The sequence below is a fragment of the Calliphora vicina genome, chromosome 2 (assembly GCF_958450345.1).
Source record: "Calliphora vicina chromosome 2, idCalVici1.1, whole genome shotgun sequence".
NCBI classification, from domain to species: domain Eukaryota; kingdom Metazoa; phylum Arthropoda; class Insecta; order Diptera; family Calliphoridae; genus Calliphora; species Calliphora vicina.
Genome location: NC_088781.1, coordinates 119,371,811 through 119,391,499, shown reverse-complemented (window position 1 = coordinate 119,391,499; position 19,689 = coordinate 119,371,811). Strand labels below are relative to the sequence as shown.

The 19,689-nt window shown below is 28.3% G+C and overlaps 1 protein-coding gene across 1 annotated transcript in view; it reads left to right on the top strand.

Annotated features, from left to right (window-relative positions):
* Lar (tyrosine-protein phosphatase Lar) overlaps window positions 1–14,155 on the top strand; it is a 739,256-nt gene extending 725,101 nt beyond the window's left edge. The window contains exons 20-24 of the mRNA XM_065500666.1: window positions 7,467–7,606; window positions 9,774–13,109; window positions 13,262–13,372; window positions 13,597–13,902; window positions 13,973–14,155. Coding sequence (XP_065356738.1) covers window positions 7,467–7,606; window positions 9,774–13,109; window positions 13,262–13,372; window positions 13,597–13,902; window positions 13,973–14,041 — 3,962 coding nt within the window. The 3' untranslated portion in view covers window positions 14,042–14,155. The remainder of the gene's footprint in view (window positions 1–7,466; window positions 7,607–9,773; window positions 13,110–13,261; window positions 13,373–13,596; window positions 13,903–13,972) is intronic.
* The last annotated feature ends 5,534 nt before the right edge of the window (window positions 14,156–19,689 follow it).

Sequence of the window (19,689 nt, the reverse complement as noted above, 5' to 3'; positions counted from 1 at the left end):
ACACAAGCTTTTTAAAGCATTTTATAATATCTGAACTCCTTTTAAAGGCCTTTTTTGCTATATATGAGCTTTTGAAGAATATTGCTATATTTATTAAGCTTCTGTGCAATGCACAAGTTTTATTTCAAAAACTATTGTTTAGCTAATTAACAACAAAATGTGTTTTAATCCAGCAATTTATTAATTTTACATTTAAAAGCTTTTTTGTATTTATTTATGAGTAAGTGTTTAACTTATAAAAAAAACTAAATTTGTCTGCTAATTAATTAAACATTAATTAGTTTGTCATTAAATAAAAAAACGGAAACTGTAAAACAATGTCAAAAGCTTAATGACATAATTAATCATTTTTAGTTAAAAAAAATTAAAAAACTTAGGGTAGTAGTTATAATTTTAATATAATAATTCCTAGGAAAAAAATTAACCAGTATTCTTTTGGGCAAAGTATTATTTTTCTATTTACATTCATCAAATTAAATTTAATTTTTTGTCGCTGTCAAAAATTGTATTCATAAAAGAATAAAAAAGATTTTTTTTTAGTAACATTGTATATGTATTATACCAGATTTAATGATGTGCTTTCAAAAAATTATCATGATAATCAGTTTTAACAAAACTGTATGTCAATTGTATATGTCAACCATACAATAGACAATGTGAGAAATAATGACACATGTAGAAAACACATACGCAGATACCACCAATATAACAGAGACGTGAGGCTTTAGAAATAAATCTGGGAAAATTTAAGATTGCAAACTTTTTTTATCAAAGTTAGGAAAAGCTTATATTAAAAACTTTTTTTATAAACAAGCTTAAAAGTCTGTAGCCGAAATTATCAAAAGCTTAGAGTTTCAAAATCTGGAAAAGCTTTAGGAGCTTTTTCAATAAAAATACTTAATTTTTTTTATAATGACATTATCACGTTTATTTTATTATAAAAAATATAACTCTATACAAAAACAAAGCTTTTGAAATTACTTTTACCAAAATTCCTCTCGCTCCTTTTGAAGCTGCGCTCGTTTCATATTTATATTCATTTAAACTTCAAACAAATGTCAATGTTTGCATTATATACAAAATTATGTACAAAAAAAAATACATTGAAATTGTATTTTTGTATCTATGGAAATTCAATGGCATTTCATACATTATGAATTGTATGCAGGTGGTTATTAGAAGGGCACCATTTGTAGTGGACCAATGTTCTCAAATAAAATGGAAGCTGCAATAAGTGGATCCCAAAAAAATGAACTTTTTGTACGTTGTTCTATCTGGCTCTTATAAAGATAAAACCAAATTTCTTATAAACTAATATTTTCATTTCAGTTTTTAAGCTCCTTCAAAATGGTGCTTACTTATTAAACATGTCTCTATATTTAGTGTAGAAATTTGTATATTCACACCATATATACATGACATTTTCTTTCCTTTTTCAATTTGTTTTCCACAATAAAACGGTCATATTTCATGAAAGTATTTTTCTATTTGAATTTGTTTATTCAAAATGATGAAACCAACAGGTTTTCGGTTCTTTTTTTTCTACTTTTGAACTCTCAGGGTTATTTTGACTAAAAGAAAGAAAATATATTCCGGTGGAAATATACACTGAGAGAAGAAAAATTTGTCATTAAACATACTTGTCCTTTAAACAAATTTTCCTTTAATTAAATCTAACTTTTAACTATAATTAAGCTTTTAAAAGCTTTCAGCATAATTTTTCTGCTCCATTACGAGTAATAGGTTTTTGTCTAGACTAAGCTTTTTATAATTTACATAGATTTTTCTCTCAGTGTCTTCTGCTACATATTAACATTTCCATTTGAAAGAATAATTCTTTATATGCCAACACTACTTTTTCATTATAATTTCCTCTTGTTTTGTTTTTGTTTTTTTCTTTCATATTTCGCCTGCTTGTCAAATTATTAAAGAAATCAACGACAAATTTTGAGTCTATCTGCTCATTAAATTTTTTGTACTCTTGACAAAAGAAACACACAGCTATGGAACTAAAGAAAAAGTTACTGTTAAAATTAAAATTATTTTCTTTTCAAAAAAAAAAAAAAAACATTGAGAAGACAAGGTATAAAAAAAGTTTTTTTTTATTTAAAGCAAGGACTCTATTCATTACACATACAACTAGGCAGACAGGCAGATAAATAAATATTTTATTAAAAAAAAATGAAATAATTAAATATGTATGAAGATTATTATTATTATTTTTTGTTAATTATACATACATGTTCTATAAGTCTGTGTATGTGTTTAAATATAATTAAGATGTACACGTAAAGTTAATGTCAAAAGATGAGTAAATGAATATGCAAAACTGTAGAAAATATTAAGGATCTGGTTTTACCCCCATTATGTACGCATAATTAAAAATTCTTTTATTGAAATTGTTTTATTATTAAATATATTTATTATGCAGAAAAGAAGGTTATGGCAGTGCTTTTTCTGTTTGTTATAAATTAATTACAACATAAAGTTTAAGTTAAGAACGGCAGAGATAGACAGTGAGTGATGGTATAATAGAAACAGAGGCAGGAAATAATAAAAATGTTGCATATTTTTAAGCGCATCTTATAAAATGCAATTATTTTGATTACTATGATGGATAAGTTTGTAATATTGGATGTTAAATGACCAAAATTGTTGCATATTTTTAGGCTTATAGATTTTTTAATTAAATTTTCATGAAATATTTGCCAATTTTTTGAAAAAAGGTTAACAATTTCTTTATTTTTAGCATTAAATTATAAAACGGTTGCATATTTTTAAAATTTGTCAAAAAGTCCATTGTTTTGATTAATAAAAAAGTCAGCCACCCTGTTTTTAAAAGGAAATTATACTAAATTTGTAATAATATTGTGTATTGTTCAATAAATACCAAAAACTGTTGCATAGTTTTAGGCTTAACATTTTTTTCATGAAATTTTGCCAAATTTATAAAAAAAAAAATAAGAATTTCTTTATTTTAAGCATTAAATTATTAAACTGTTGCATATTTTTAGGCTTTATCAAAAAAATTTAATATTTTGATTAATAAAAAAGTCAGCCATCCAGTTTTTAATATCAAATTATACGAAATTTATAAAAATATTGTGTATTCTTCACTAAATATCAAAAACTGTTGCGTAGTTTTAGGCTTAAAATTTTTTTTAATGAAATATTGTCAAATTTATGAAAAACCAAAAAATTCAATATTTTGATTAATCAAAAAGTCAGCCACCCTGTTTTTAAAAGGAGATTATACTAAATTTGGAATAATATTGAGTATTGTTCAATAAATACCAAAATAGTATTGTTCAATAAATACCAGCATAGTTTTAGGCTTAATCATTTTTATACCCTACACCACCATAGTGGGGAGGGTATTATGCGTTTGTGCAGATGTTTGTAACGCCCAAAAATATTAGTCTAACACCCACCTTAAAGTATACCGATCGACTTAGAATCACTTTCTGAGTCGATTAAGCGAGTCCGTCCGTCCGTCCGTCTGGTCGGCTGGCTGGCTGTCCATGTAAACATTGTGCGCAGAGTACAGGTCGCAATTTTGAAGATATTTCGATCAAATTTGGTACATATTATTTTTTCGACTCAAGGACCAAGCCTATTGAAACTGGTTGCAATCGGTCCATTATTTCTCCTAGCCCACATACAAATGTCCTTCCGAAATTGGACTTTATCGGTCATAAATGTTTAATTTATCTATGTATCTACACAAATTTCGCTACAAATAAGTTTTATATATACAAAATTCATGTCACCAAATTTTGTTATGATCGGTTCATAATTAGTCATAGCTCCCATATAGACCCGCTTCCGAAAATCACTTTAACGTGCTTAAATCGCTTAAAAATGTTGGTAAACATACAAAATTCAACATAGTTAACTTTAATATAGACATAAATCACACGACCTAATTTCATGGTGATCGGTCCATAATTGGTCATAGGCCACATATAAGGCCCACTTCCGAAAATCACTCAAAAATATAAATTAATGAAATTTTAAAAGAAACATTTTTTTTCTCTTTTACTTAGTGTAGGGTATTATATAGTCGGGCTTGACCGACCATACTTTCTTACTTGTTTTTTTATGAAATTTTACCAAATTTCTTTATTTTAAGCATTAAATTATAAAACTGTTGCATATTTTTAGGCTTTACCAAACAATCCAATATTTTGATTAATAAAAAAGTTAGTTTTTAAAATGTAATTATTCTAAATTGAGTATTATTCACTAAATACCAAAAACTGTTGCAGAGTTATAGGCTTAACATTTGTTTTTCATATTAAAAGATATTGCCAAATTTATCTGGATTTTTTTTAAATGAAATATTGTCAAATTTATCAAAAATACGAATTTCTTTATTTTAAGCAATTAATTTTAAAACTGTTGCATAGATATAGGCTTTCTTATAAAAATGCAATTATTTTTATTAATAAAAATGTCAGTCACATATTTTCTAAAAAGGTGTTTATATTAAATATGTAATTAAGTACAGGATTATAGGTTAAATACCAAAAACTGTTGCATAGTTTTGGTATCAATCAATTATTATTAAATTTTTTTGAAGTATTAACCAATTTATTTAAAAAAAATACACTGAAGTTGTGATAAAATACAGTATTATACAACATACCAAAAAGTGTTGCATATTTTTAGGCTGAATACATTTTTATACAATATTGCCCAATTTATAAAGAAATGTTAGAATTTCTTTATTTTAATCACTAAATTATAAAACTGTTGCATAGTTTTAGGTTTAGCCATTTTATTAAAATTGTTTAAGTATTAAATTATAAAACTGTTATGAAATATTGACATATTTATGAAAAACAAATTACGTATTGTTTTATTTTAAGTATTAAATTAGAAAATTTATTTAATTTATATTATAACCTAAGTTTAAATTAGTTTTTCTATATACATATAACTTAAGTAATATACTTTATTACTATTATTATTATTATTAGAAGACTGACAATAATGTAATGTCTTTTAGATTAAAATCTTAATTGAAGTCAAAAAATGTGGCATATTTTTGGGCATAAATTATTTTAAAATACAAAATAAATGCAGAAATACTGCATATTTTTGGGCTTATATAATTTTTACATTGAATTTGTATACAAAATATTGCCTACTTTTAGGCGTATATTATTTATAAATAAAAAATTATATCAAAATTATTGCCTAATTTTAGGCTTATAAAATTTATACATAAAAATGTGCTCCAATATTGCTGCAAACTTTTAAACTTAATCATATTTTTTTATTAACCATACATTCTTACTTTAAGTATTTAATTATATCATTTAAATAGCTTTAAATTATAAAACCCAACTTTAAACTAAGTTTTAAGTATTTCCTTAAATTACACAAAAATTTGGTGCTTCATCTCAATAACTCATTACATTTGATCAAACTACAAATCAGTTGCCAATTTAATTGGATTTTTTTATTCCTAACTTTTAAGTTAACCCTTCCCCCCATAACTAAAGCGAGTGTGCCAACTTTTTTGAATTTTTTCTTTATTTTTTAATATAATTTCAGTAGTTTTTTAAACAACTATTCTCTATTTATCAATAAAAATGTTAACCTATAAATATTTGTTCTTTTTTATATCTTTTTTGGCCACTCGCACTTTTTAAACATACAAACAAAATAATAACTAAACAAAATTGCACACGTTTTTTTGAATTTTGTGTGTGTGTATGTTTTTTTTAAATGTACTGTAACTGGATGTTTTTTAAAACGAATTTTTTAATAATCCTTTAAAAAATAATACACCAAATCATATACATATACTATATTTGCGATTTTAACCAAACATTTTTGAACGCAACCCCCAACCCAAAATTTTTTAACATGGATGAATAATGGTTCTTGATAAATAAACATTTTTGCAAATAAAAAAAAATAATTTTTTGAAATTATAAAATTTTTTTACAAAAAAAAAAATTATTATAAATGTAGTGAAAAACAGTGAGTATTTTTTATAAAACAAAACCGAAAAAAAAATTTAGATGTGTTTTTGAACAAAAAAAAAATATATTTTTTTTATGGCATGATTTTTTAGTTAAATTTTTAAGTTTGTTTTTTTAGAAAATTTTGAAAAGAAATCAGGAAATTCAGCAAATTTTTTAAAATAAAATTATTAAACCGAATAAGTTTACTAACAAGTTTGATCAAATCAAATATTTACTAAAAAAAATAAAGTATTTACTCCATCGATTACCAAGGGACAGTTAAGTGGATCAATGATTTTATGCTCTGTAGCTATACATTTTTGAAAATACAAAACGCCAAATCGCTTCACTTGAGTTATAAAACTTAATTTATTTACTAAATCCTTAATTTTCTTTGAAACCCCTTTGGGGACCAATATCCATTTCAATGTTTCTTTGAACTGTAGCCACAGTAGACCGTCTGGTCATAATTATGATGTTAATATTCTTTACATATACAATACTACTCTCCTTTTCCCTTTAAAAATCCCGTGAAAGGATTTCAAAACCCCCAAGGGCTAAACAATAAAGCTTCTTTTAATTTGGTACCTATTGGCTAAATATAATTTAAAAACTTTGCTGATTTTTCATACAAATAAACCTTTTATTTTATTTTTTTTTATTTCGAAATTTATCATAGTATAACTTACTTTTATTTTGCATAAATATTTGTTCATTTTTTGTAAACAAATATCTATTGTTATAACATATTCCAATAAGTTATAATAAAACAATATTAAGATATATTTTAATTTTTTAGAAAATTCTTTATATAACTAAGAATTTTTAACTAAAATTTATTAAAAAAAATTTTCTCTTTTTTTCCAATCCAAAATAAACAAATGAAATTCCCAGAATTTCAATATTTTGGAAAACTATTTTTTGCATACGAACCAAAAAAAAAACAAGAAATTTTTGAAAATCAAATAATTTTTGCATACAATACAATATTTTTTAAAATCATTTTTGAATGCTTTTTTTATAGATTAAAGAAGAATCAATCCTAATATCAAACAAAAATATATTTTTGAATTAAAACTAATTTTGTTTTATTTAAAAATTTTGACTCCTTTTAATTATGAAAAATCCCCCAATAAAAATTTGCATCAAATTTTATTTTTGTGTGATGTGATAATGTTTTTTTATTTATAATTATTTTTATAAATTTTAATCATAGATTTTATTTTCTAAGTTATTAATATAAATTAAATAAAATATTTATAATTATTTAAGTACACTTAAGTATTTTAAAAACATTTCCTTAGTTACCCTTGGTATTAGCTTATATACATTTTAAATATATTAAGGAATTTTTAATAAATTTAGGTATTTTTTATATAAAACTTAGGTATTTTTCAACATTAAGGCTTTCTTATATTTTAAGTGTGTTTTTATAAATAAATGTTTCTGTGTAAATCTAATAGATTTTGTTTACCTTTCATCGTTTAGTGCCTGGAGATCCTCAAGAAGTTAAGGCTACTCCATTAAATTCGACTTCAATTCATGTTAGCTGGAAACCTCCACTGGAAAAAGATCGTAATGGTATTATACGTGGCTATCACATACATGTCCAGGAAGTAAGAGATGAGGTAAGTTGGTTTAGAGTAACTAAAAGTAACTAAATTATACCCTTGAAAGTCCCAAATTTGTCAGTATTTTTTCCATTTCCCTGGAAGTCACAAATATACCCTAGAATTATTTAATATTTCTTCAGTTTTTATTACATCGAAATTTTTCTAAAATTTCGTTTTTTAAAAAAATTTGTTTCATTTCACAATAAATTTTCGATGGCAATACATTTACGATTCATCATACATTTTTCCACTCAACTGATCTAAGTTGCATAAATCGATTCGTTTCTATCTCCAGAATCCAGATTCGTTACAAGTTTTTATCTCCAAAAGGTCTACGATTCGTCACAAGTTCCTATCTCCAACAAGTTCCTTTCTCTGCAATATATCTACGATTCTTTACAATAGATCTAGGATTCGTTACATGTTCCTATCTCCAAAAGGTCTACGAATCGTCTCAAGTTCCTATCTCCAACAAGTTCCTTTCTTTGCAATATATCTACGATTCTTTACAAGTTCCATTCTCTACAATAGATCTAGGATTCGTTACAACTTCCTGTCTCCAATAGGTCTACAATTCGTTACATGTTCCTATCTCCAAAAAGTCTACGATTCGTCAAAAGTTCCTATCTCCAACAAGTTCCTTTCTCTGCAATATATCTACGATTCTTTACAAGTTCCTTTCGCTACAATAGATCTACAATTCGTTACATGTTCCTATCTCCAAAAGGTCTACGATTCGTCAAAAGTTCCTATCTTCAACAAGTTCCTTTCTCTGCAATATATCTACGATTCTTTACAAGTTAATTTCTCTACAATAGATCTAGGATTCGTCACAAGTTCCTGTCTCCAATAGGTCTACGAATCGTAACAAGTTCCTATCTTCGATAAATCTACGACTCGTTGCAAGATCCTTTCATCAACAAGTTCCTTTCTCTGCAATAGACCAACGGTTCTTTACAAGTTCCTATCTCCAATAGATCTACGATTCGTCTCAAGTTCCTAACTTTAATAGATCTACGATTCGTCATAAGGTCCTACCTACAATATGTCTACGATTCGTCACAAATTCCTATGTCCAATAGATCTACGATTCCTTACAAGTTCCTGTCTCCAATAGGTCTACGAATCGTAACAAGTTTCTATCTTCCATAAATCTACGATTCGTTGCAAGATCCTTTCTGCAATAGATCAATGGTTCTTTACAAGTTCCTTTCTCCAATTGATATACTATTAGTCACAGGTTCCTATCTACAAAAGATCTACGATTTCCCACAAGTTCTTATCTCCAATAGATCTACGATTCGTTTCATGTTCCTAACTTACATAGTTCTATGATTCATCTCGAGTTCCTATCTCTAAAAAGATCTTCGAAGTTCCTATCTCAACTAGATTTGTGGTTCTTCGCAAGTTCCTATCTCCAAAAGATCTTCGAAGTTCCTAAATCCAATAGGTCTGTGATTCGCCACAAGTTCCTATCTAAAATAGATCTGCGATTCGTCAGAAGTGTCTATATCCAACAGATATATGATTCGTCCTAAGTTGCTACCTCCAATAGAGCTACGATTCTTCACAATTTCGTATCTCTAATAGTTTTCTGAAATGTCACAATTTCATCTCTCCAATAGTTCTACGAATTGTCTCTAGTTCCTACCTATAATAGATCAACAATTCGTCAAAAGTTCCGATCTCCAATATATCTACGATTTTTCACAAGTTCCTGTCTCCTTTAGATCTACGATTCCTCACATGTTAGTATCTACAATAGATCTACGATTAATCTCAAGTTAATATATTCAACAGATCTAGGTTTGTTCAGAAATTCCTATCTCCAATAGATCAGCGATTGGTCTTCAATAGATCTAAGACCCTTCAGAAATTCCTATCTTTAATATCTTCAATAGTTCAACGATTCGTCTCAAGTTTCCATCTCCAATAGATGTACGTTTCTGTAGAATTCCAATAATCTCAATTTTATATCTCTAATATATCCACAATTATTCAAAACAGTTTTGTGATAACCGGAATTTTGTCATAGATTAACTATATAACTCGTTAATTCCCTGCCCTGTTTAAATTACCTTTTCCTCCCAACCTTCAGTATTCTTCACTTCATATATTCATTCTTATTTTTATAAATTTGCAATTCTTTAACTTCAACTGTCTCATTTCTTCTCTTTTCTAGGGTAAGGGTTTCTTAAATGAACCTCTCAAATATGATGTGGTTGATGCCTTGGAATACAACGTTTCCGGTCTACAGCCTGATACTAAATACTCCATACAAGTGGCTGCCCTTACACGCAAAGGAGATGGTGATCGCAGTCCGGCAGTTATAGTAAAGACCCCCGGAGGTGTGCCCGTTAGACCCACAGTCAGTCTAAAAATAATGGAACGTGATCCCACTGTTTCGATAGAATTGGAATGGGAGAGACCAGCACAAACGTATGGAGAACTAAGGGGTTATCGTCTGCGTTATGGTATAAAAGAACAACCGCTCAAGGAAATGTTAATGGGTCCGCATGAAACGAAAAAACCCTTTAAAGATCTGGAAAGGGGTGTGGAATATGAATTTAGAGTGGCGGGTAGTAATCACATAGGTATTGGCCAGGAAACAGTGAAAAACTTCCAAACCCCCGAAGGCGTACCGGGAGGACCACCTTCTAATATCACCGTTAGATTCCAGACACCCGATGTAGTGTGCGTTACCTGGGAGCCTCCCATCAGAGAACATCGTAATGGCATTATCACACGCTATGATGTACAATTTCATAAGAAAATAGATCATGGTTTGGGTTCGGAAAGAAATATGACTTTGCGCAAGGCTGTGTTTACGAATTTAGAAGAGAACACCGAATACATATTCCGGGTGCGAGCTTATACTAAACAAGGAGCTGGACCTTTTAGTGAAAAGATTTCGGTGGAAACCGAAAGAGATATGGGTCGCGCTCCTATGTCAGTACAAGCCGTAGCTACTTCCGAACAAACCTCGGAAATTTGGTGGGAACCAGTGCCCTCAAGAGGCAAACTCTTGGGTTATAAGATCTTCTATACCATGACAGCTGTGGAGGATTTAGATGAATGGCAGACAAAGACCGTAGGCTTGACAGAATCCGCAGATTTGGTGAATTTGGAAAAGTTTGCCCAGTATGCGGTGGCTATAGCGGCTAGATTTAAAACTGGTTTGGGACGTTTAAGTGAAAAAGTAACCGTTAAAATCAAGCCCGAAGATGTGCCCTTGAATTTGAGAGCCCACGATGTAACCACCCACTCTATGACTTTATCCTGGTCTCCACCTATACGCTTGAATCCCATTAACTATAAGATTTCCTATGATGCCATGAAAGTATTTGTGGACTCTCAGGGATTTTCACAGACACAAATTGTACAAAGAAGAGAGATTATTTTAAAGGCTTATGTTAAGACGCACACCATTAATGAATTGAGTCCCTTTACCACCTACAATGTCAATGTTAGTGCTTTGCCATCGGACTATTCCTACAGACCACCCACTAAAATTACGGTGACCACACAAATGGCTGCACCCCAACCTATGGTGAAGCCAGATTTCTATGGTGTGGTTAATGGCGAAGAGATTTTAGTTATTTTACCTCAAGCTTCCGAAGAATATGGTCCAATATCTCATTATTATTTGGTGGTGGTGCCCGAAGATAAGTCGAATTTACACAAAAATCCTGATCAGTTCTTAACGGAGGATTTAGTGCCGGGGCGTAATAAACCAGAAAGACCTAATGCTCCCTATATAGCCGCTAAATTTCCTCAAAGATCTATACCGTTTACCTTCCACTTGGGCTCGGGAGATGATTATCACAATTTCACCAACCGCAAATTGGAGCGGGACAAGCGTTATCGCATTTTTGTTAGAGCTGTGGTTGATACTCCCCAAAAACATTTGTATACCTCATCACCCTTCTCGGAATTCTTATCATTGGACATGCGTGAAGCTCCTCCCGGTGAACGGCCTCATAGACCTGATCCCAACTGGCCTTCAGAACCCGAAGTTTCGGTTAATCGCAATAAGGATGAGCCCGGCATGCTGTGGGTGGTATTACCGGCCTTGGCGGCTTTAATTTTGGTTACCACTTTCATTATTATTTACATTATCAAGCGTAAGCGACAACCCTGTAAGACACCCGATCAAGCTGCTGTTACCAGACCTTTAATGGCTGCAGATTTGGGTGCTGGTCCCACTCCCAGCGATCCGGTAGATATGAGACGTTTGAACTTCCAAACTCCCGGCATGATTTCACACCCACCCATACCCATCTCGGAGTTTTCAAATCATGTGGAACGCCTCAAAGCGAATGACAATCAGAAATTCTCTCAGGAATATGAAAGCATTGAACCGGGTCAACAATTCACCTGGGATAATTCCAATTATGAATACAACAAGCCCAAGAATCGTTATGCCAATGTTACGGCCTATGATCATTCACGTGTTATACTGCCACTCATGGATGGGGTAGTGGGTTCGGATTATATTAATGCCAACTATTGTGATGGTTATCGCAAGCACAATGCCTATGTGGCTACCCAGGGGCCTTTGCAGGAAACTATAGCTGATTTTTGGAGAATGTGCTGGGAATTGAAGACTACAACTATTGTAATGATGACACGCTTAGAGGAGAGAACACGCATTAAATGTGACCAGTACTGGCCAACAAGAGGAACCGAAACTTATGGACAAATGTTTGTGACCATAACCGAAACCCAGGAACTCTCAACCTATAGTATACGAACCTTCCAAGTGGTAAGACAGGGCTTTAATGAACGTCGAGAAATTAAGCAATTGCAATTTACTGCCTGGCCTGATCATGGTGTACCCGACCATCCTGCTCCCTTCTTACAATTCCTGCGCCGATGTAGAGCTCTTACTCCCCCCGATTCTGGACCCGTTGTGGTGCACTGCTCGGCTGGAGTGGGTCGTACGGGTTGCTATATTGTCATTGATTCGATGCTGGAAAGAATGAAACATGAAAAGATTGTGGATATTTATGGTCATGTCACATGTCTGAGGGCTCAACGCAACTATATGGTCCAGACCGAAGATCAATATATATTTATACACGATGCCATATTGGAGGCCATTATCTGTGGCCACACCGAGGTACCGGCCCGCAATCTTCACACCCATTTGCAAAAGTTATTGACCACTGAACCGGGTGAAAATATCACTGGCATGGAAATTGAATTTAAGAAATTGTCCAATGTTAAGGTTGACTCTTCCAAATTTGTAACGGCCAATCTGCCCAGCAACAAGCATAAAAATCGTTTGGTACACATCTTACCCTATGAATCGACCCGGGTTTACTTGACTCCTATACACGGTATCGAGGGCAGTGATTATGTTAATGCCAGTTTCATAGAGGGTTATCGTTATCGTTCGGCTTATATAGCGGCTCAAGGTCCATTGCAAGATACAGCAGAAGATTTCTGGCGTATGTTGTGGGAACACAACTCAACGATTGTGGTGATGTTGACCAAACTCAAGGAGATGGGCAGGGTAAGTAGAATTGGGAGGGGTTTTAAAATGTTTAAAAGATTCTGCATTTAGTTTCTATTAAAATGTTTAAAATTTTAACCATAAATTCCCATTTCTTATATTTTGTTTTCATAATTCAATTTTTCATATTTTATACTTGTTGTTTTATTTAGGAAAAATGCTATCAATATTGGCCCCATGAACGCTCTGTACGTTATCAATATTATGTTGTTGATCCCATTGCTGAATACAATATGCCACAATATAAATTACGTGAATTCAAGGTAAGTTAACCAGGCACAATGTCCATTATACATGCACATACTCATGGTAGAGTATAAAAGAATAAAGCCAGGCAGGCAGGCAAAACCATAGGCCACCTTATGATTGAGGGCACACAATGACGACGACCGATAACAGCAACGACAATATAATAAATAATATTAATTGTGTATGTTAAACAAATTATTTTATATTCTTTTCTTTTCTCTCTCTGCCTGCCTTTTAGGTAACCGATGCACGTGATGGCTCTTCACGTACCGTGCGACAATTTCAATTTATCGATTGGCCCGAGCAGGGTGTACCCAAGTCGGGTGAAGGCTTCATTGATTTCATCGGTCAGGTGCATAAAACAAAAGAACAGTTTGGTCAAGATGGTCCCATCACTGTGCACTGTAGTGCTGGTGTGGGTCGCACGGGTGTGTTCATAACCTTAAGCATTGTGTTGGAACGCATGCAATATGAGGGGGTTTTGGATGTTTTCCAAACTGTGCGAATTTTACGTGCTCAACGGCCAGCTATGGTGCAAACAGAGGTAGTTTATATAAATTTAAATATTTAAAATTGTTTGGTTTTTAATATAAATGTTTTTTATGTCATTTTAGGATCAATATCATTTTTGTTATCGTGCTGCTTTGGAATATTTGGGTTCATTTGATAATTATACCAATTAGTTTAATTTGAAATCAACTGTATAACAGTTTGTTTATTAGATGTTAATATCAACAACATTAAAAAAACCATATTTTTTTTTGTTTAAATGTTAGTATATATTTATTATAATTTAAAAGAAAAACGCATAAGAATTTGCATTTTTTTGTATTAGCAAAAATATATATAACAGTTTTTTGTTAGCAGTATAACAGTTATAAAAGTGTTATAAAAAAGTAAACAAAGGAAACTCTATATTAAATAATTCTTATTAAGTGAAATGTTAAAAATTATATAAAATAATAGCATGCATTATTCCTTAACAAAAGTAATTACCTTTAAAAAGAAACATATTAAAACCAGATTTTGGATGTATAACAGTTATGAAAACTATTTTAATTATTTAAAATACTAGAAAAGTTCGGACCTTTCGTAAATTTTGGAGAGCAAAGTCAATTTTGAATGTATAACAGTTATGAAAACTGTTATAATTATTAAGAGATAATGTTGTAAATCTGTTATATGTTTCAAAACTAGGAAAGCTCAGCTTGATTTAAAAGAAAAATCAATTTAAAATTATATAACACTTAAAGAAAAACTGTTTTAATTATTAAAAATTTGGCTAAATCGGTTAGAATTATATATTTTTTAATAGAATCGCTGGTGTACAATAATGTTGTATAACACTTTTTCAATATTTTGTAAATGATTAAAATATGTTTGGAATTTAGTGACTAATCTTGGAAAAACTATTAATTCTTAAATTATTATTTAAAAAATGTAAAAGTTTAGGAAACATAGCTTTTACAAAAAAATCCCTTTTAGGAATATTTTTTTAAGTAAGGAAAATTTTGGTTTTACAAAAAATTTCCCTTTTAGGGAAATTTATTTAAGTAAAAGAAATTTTGCGAAAAGTAACAAATTTTTATTAAAAATCAAATTCTGATGGAAAATATGAAAATTTATGAAATATTGCTTTAAAAAAAATTTCCCTTTTTATTGATTTTTTTTTAAATAAGGGAAATTTAGCGTAAAGTACCAAATCTTTATTAAAAATCCAATTATGATTGGAAATCTGTTCAAAATTTTGCAAAAATGCTTTTAACAAAAATTTCCCTTTTAGGCAATTTTTTTATGTAAGGGAAATTCTATAAGAAATTATCAATTTTTATTCAGCATCATATTCTGATTAAAAATATGTAAAAATTTATAAAATATTGCTTTTAAAAAAAATTCCCTTTTAGGGAAATTTTTTTTAATAAAGGAAATTTAGCGAAAAGTAGCAAATTTTTATTTAAAATCAAATTCTGATTGAAAATATGTAAAAATTTATAAAATATTGATTTCAAAAAAAAAATACCTTTTAGGGAAATTTTTCTAAATAAGGGAAATTGAGCGGAAAGTACAAAATCTTTATTAAAATTCAAATTCTCTTTAAAAATCTGTAATAAATTTTGAAAAAATGCTTTTAACAAAAATTTCCCTTTTAGGGAATTTTTTTTATGTAAGAGAAATTCTATAAAAAATTATCGATTTTTATTCAGCATCATATTCTGATTCAAAATATGTAAAAATTTATGAAATGTTGCTTTTAACAAAAAATTCCTTTTTAGGGACATTTTTTTAATAAAGGAAATTTTAGCGAAAAGTAGCAAATTTGTATTAAAAATCAAATTCTCTTTAAAAATCTGTAATAAATTTTGGAAAAAAGCTTTTAACAAAAATTTCCTTTTTAGGAAAATTTTTTTTTTGTAAGAGAAATTCATAAAAAATTATCGATTTTTATTCAGCATCATATTCTGATTCAAAATATGTAACAATTTATGAAATATTGCTTTTAAAAAAAAACAAGTAAGAAAGTATGGTCGGTCAAGCCCGACCATATAATACCCTACACTAAGTAAAAGAGCAAAAAAAATGTTTCTTTTAAAATTTCAATAATTTATATTTTTGAGTGATTTTCGGAAGTGGGGTTATATGGGGGCTATGACCAATTATGGACCGATCACCATGAAATTAGGTCATGTGATTTATGTCTATATTAAAGATAACTATGTTGAATTTTGTTTGTTTACCAACATTTTTAAGCGATTTATGCACGTTAAAGTGATTTTCCCCACTATGGTGGTGTAGGGTATAAATACCTTTTAGGGAAATTTTTTTAAGTAAAGGAAATTTAGCAAAAGTGTCAAAGCTTTATTAAAAATTAAATTCTTTTTAAAAATCTGTAACAATTTTTGGAAAAATGCTGTTAACTAAAATTTCCCTTTTAGGAAATTTTTTTTATGTAAGGGAAATTCTATAAAGAATTATAAATTTTTATTAAGCATTTAATTCTGATTGAAAATATGTAAAAATTTATGAAATATTGCTTTTAAAAAAAAATCCCTTTTAGGGAAATTTTTTTAAATAAGGGAAATTTAGCAAAAATTATCAAATCTTTATTAAAAATCTATAATAAATTTTGGAAAAATGATTTTAGCAAAAATTTCCTTTTTAGGGAATTTGTATATGTAAGGGAAATCCTATAAAAAAAATATTCATATTAAGCATCATATTCTGATTGAAAATATGAAACAACATTCCAAAATTAGTTTTTTATAAATGATTTTTAAACTGTTATTCTAAGAACTATGCTTTTAAATATTTATAAAATCGTAATAAAGCTCTTTTAAGCAATTTCCTTCGATTATAACACTTTTTAAACTGTTCTTATTGCTGTTATATTCAATTAACTGTTATAAAATTATTGAAAAAGAAACACATTAAATGAAATTTAAAAATCAAATCAAACATTTCAAGCATTTTGTTGCTTTTTTATTATCATTACACTTTAAGAAACCCCCTCCTTATTATTTCCATTAGTTTTAAATAAAAAAACAAAAAAACTGTTATAATTAAAATTTAAATTTATTTAGATTTTAGCCGTCTTTTAAGTTATTGTGAACTAAAAAAGACTGTTTATGCATTAATTATAATTAAAAAAGAAAAAAATATAAAAAAGATTATGGAAATAATTAATATTATTGAAAAAAAAGAAAGATAACCTATTTAATATTAATTTTTTTGTTTTCCCTTTAAAACCTGAAAATTAAAATAATTACAATTTTAGTTATAAGTATGAAAAATATTATTATTTTTAAGTAAAATAATTAAAACGAAGGAACGTTAAATATTATAAAACGAAAAGTTCTTGTAAATTCGAAAAAAAGATAAAATATTCCAATATGCTAAGTCAAGTACTTATATTTTAAAATATATAGAAATATAACAGTTATAGAATCTCATTTAGGGCAGCTTCAAATACTTATATATCCTAGGGTGCATTATAATTTTTTGTTAATTTCTTTTTTGTTAAAAAAATATTGACCTTTTTATAACCTTTTGCTTAAGTTACATTTTGTTTAGTTTGTAATAAATATTTTGCTTGCATTTAAATTGTGTTTATTATATAATTATTTATAATTTATTTGAAAATTGTATGTCATTAAATTTTAATACAACTTATTTTCGTCCATTTTAACCAAATTTGATTTTTAAAATCTTTTGTTTTACTTATTTTATACATATTTATGTATAAAATATTTTAAATAAATATTTAGTTGTAGTAAATACTTAATCTTAAGTTAAACTGAGTTTAAGTTAACAAAATAGTCAATTTTTTAAAGCAATTTTCAAACATTCAATATACTTAATATAGCAACAAGATACAACTTAAAAAAAACAAAATTTCTGAGACTCATGAACAAAAACTTCTCTTTGAAACAAATATAGTAAATGAAGTAAATCTCTGATTAAAATTAATTCAAAATTTATTTAAACTCTTTTTAAACAAATTTCAATATTTAATATAGTTTTTGGTTTTACTGTAAATCATTCCATTTATAAGTTAGATAAAACAAATTCCTTATAAATAAGAAATATTGAAAATAATTAAAAAAAATTTAAAAAAAACTTTCAAAATATTATTGAAAAATAGAAATTTTACAAGTGATTTATTTCAAGAATATTGCAGATATCATTTTATTCTACAGAAATTATTTCTTACCTCATAAAGCTAAATTATTACCTTAATCTTTTGGTTAATAGACTTTTATATAGACATTTTTATTTTTAAAAATTTTTTATTTACTGTAAATATTTAAATAATGCTTAAACTCAGTTTAAATAACGATTACTTATTAGTTGTCTAATTAAGTTTATTTTTAATTTTAGCTGACGTTTAATTAACCTGCCTTATTTTGTTTAACTTAGATTTATGTTTTAATTTTAACTGACGATTTATTAACCTGCCTTATTTTATTTAAGTTAAATTTATTTTATTTTAAGTTTGTATTAAATACTTGTATATTTTTGTAAATTGAATTTAATAATTAAAGTTTTAAACTAAATATTAAAGATTTTTGTTTTATTTTTTTATAATTTTTAGTTTTTGACGACTGCACAATTCGGAAATAACTCAAAACACTCTCAGTTAAACATTAGCAATGCTTTGAATTAAATAATTCAATTTAAGCTTAATTCACTGAAATCTTATTTCAGTATTAAAAAAATGTCAGCAATTCATTCTATAAAGCCATTTCCAATAAAACAATTTCTATGATTTCACTCAGAATTCACTCTTTGTGGAATTTATTCGTACCAGAATAAATTCATAAAAGAATTCATACAATCTTTGATTCACATTTTTGATAACTGAGAGCCAAAAACCCAAGTCCGTTGTCAGAAACCTAATTCATGAGAATGTATTGCATATATTTTGTTTTTGTATCATCCGTGTGTGTGAAAAGAGAGTAATATTTTACTCTCTCCTTCCGTTCTATACGTTTATTCTATGGAAAATATGTTTCCTTAATTTGCTTTTTTTTATTTGTTTTCAGTTAATTGAAAACATATTGAAAATTGAATAGTATTGAAGAATTATAATTCAATAATTATTGAATTTAAAAAACATTTTGTAAAGCTATTTTGCAATGGATTTGAATCAAAGATAACTTGAATGATTTAATAAGGAATACTATATATAAAGAAGGAATTTTCAAAAGGAATGAATTCAATATGTTTGAAGTACTAATGTATTAATCCAATGAATTAATTCATAATGAATTCTTTAAAATAATTAATTCTATAATGTGTTTGAAGTACCATGAATTATTTAATGAAATTGTTAAGAAATACAATTTGATTTTGAAAATTTAATTAAGAATTAATTCTTTCGAACCTTTGAGTATAAGTACATTCAAATACCAGCCTTTACGAGTTTAAAATTATCTCAATGTTAAATTAAATTTCGATTTTCATTACAAATTTAAATTTCTTACTGTTCTTTTTTTAATATCTTTAAAATGAAGCGAAATAATTTTAAAATATATTTTCAATTACTTTTGAGGACGATTTGATTTTCTAATATGATATCGGCCAAGCGATTGCCGCCATTGAGTCTCTTTTTAGATAAATTTCAGGGATTCTAAAGAGATCCAAGTGAGATAAGTTCTCACTCTCTTGTCATGTATTATCTCTGATAGCTTCCAGAGATTGAGTCTTGTAGCACATAGACTCGAAGCTTCAAATAAACCGCAAAGAAAGAAGTCTGTAGCGGTGATAATGGACGATCTTAACTAGAGTTGGGCATAATCGTTCTTTTTACTGGTTGGTCGTTTTTGTTCAGAAC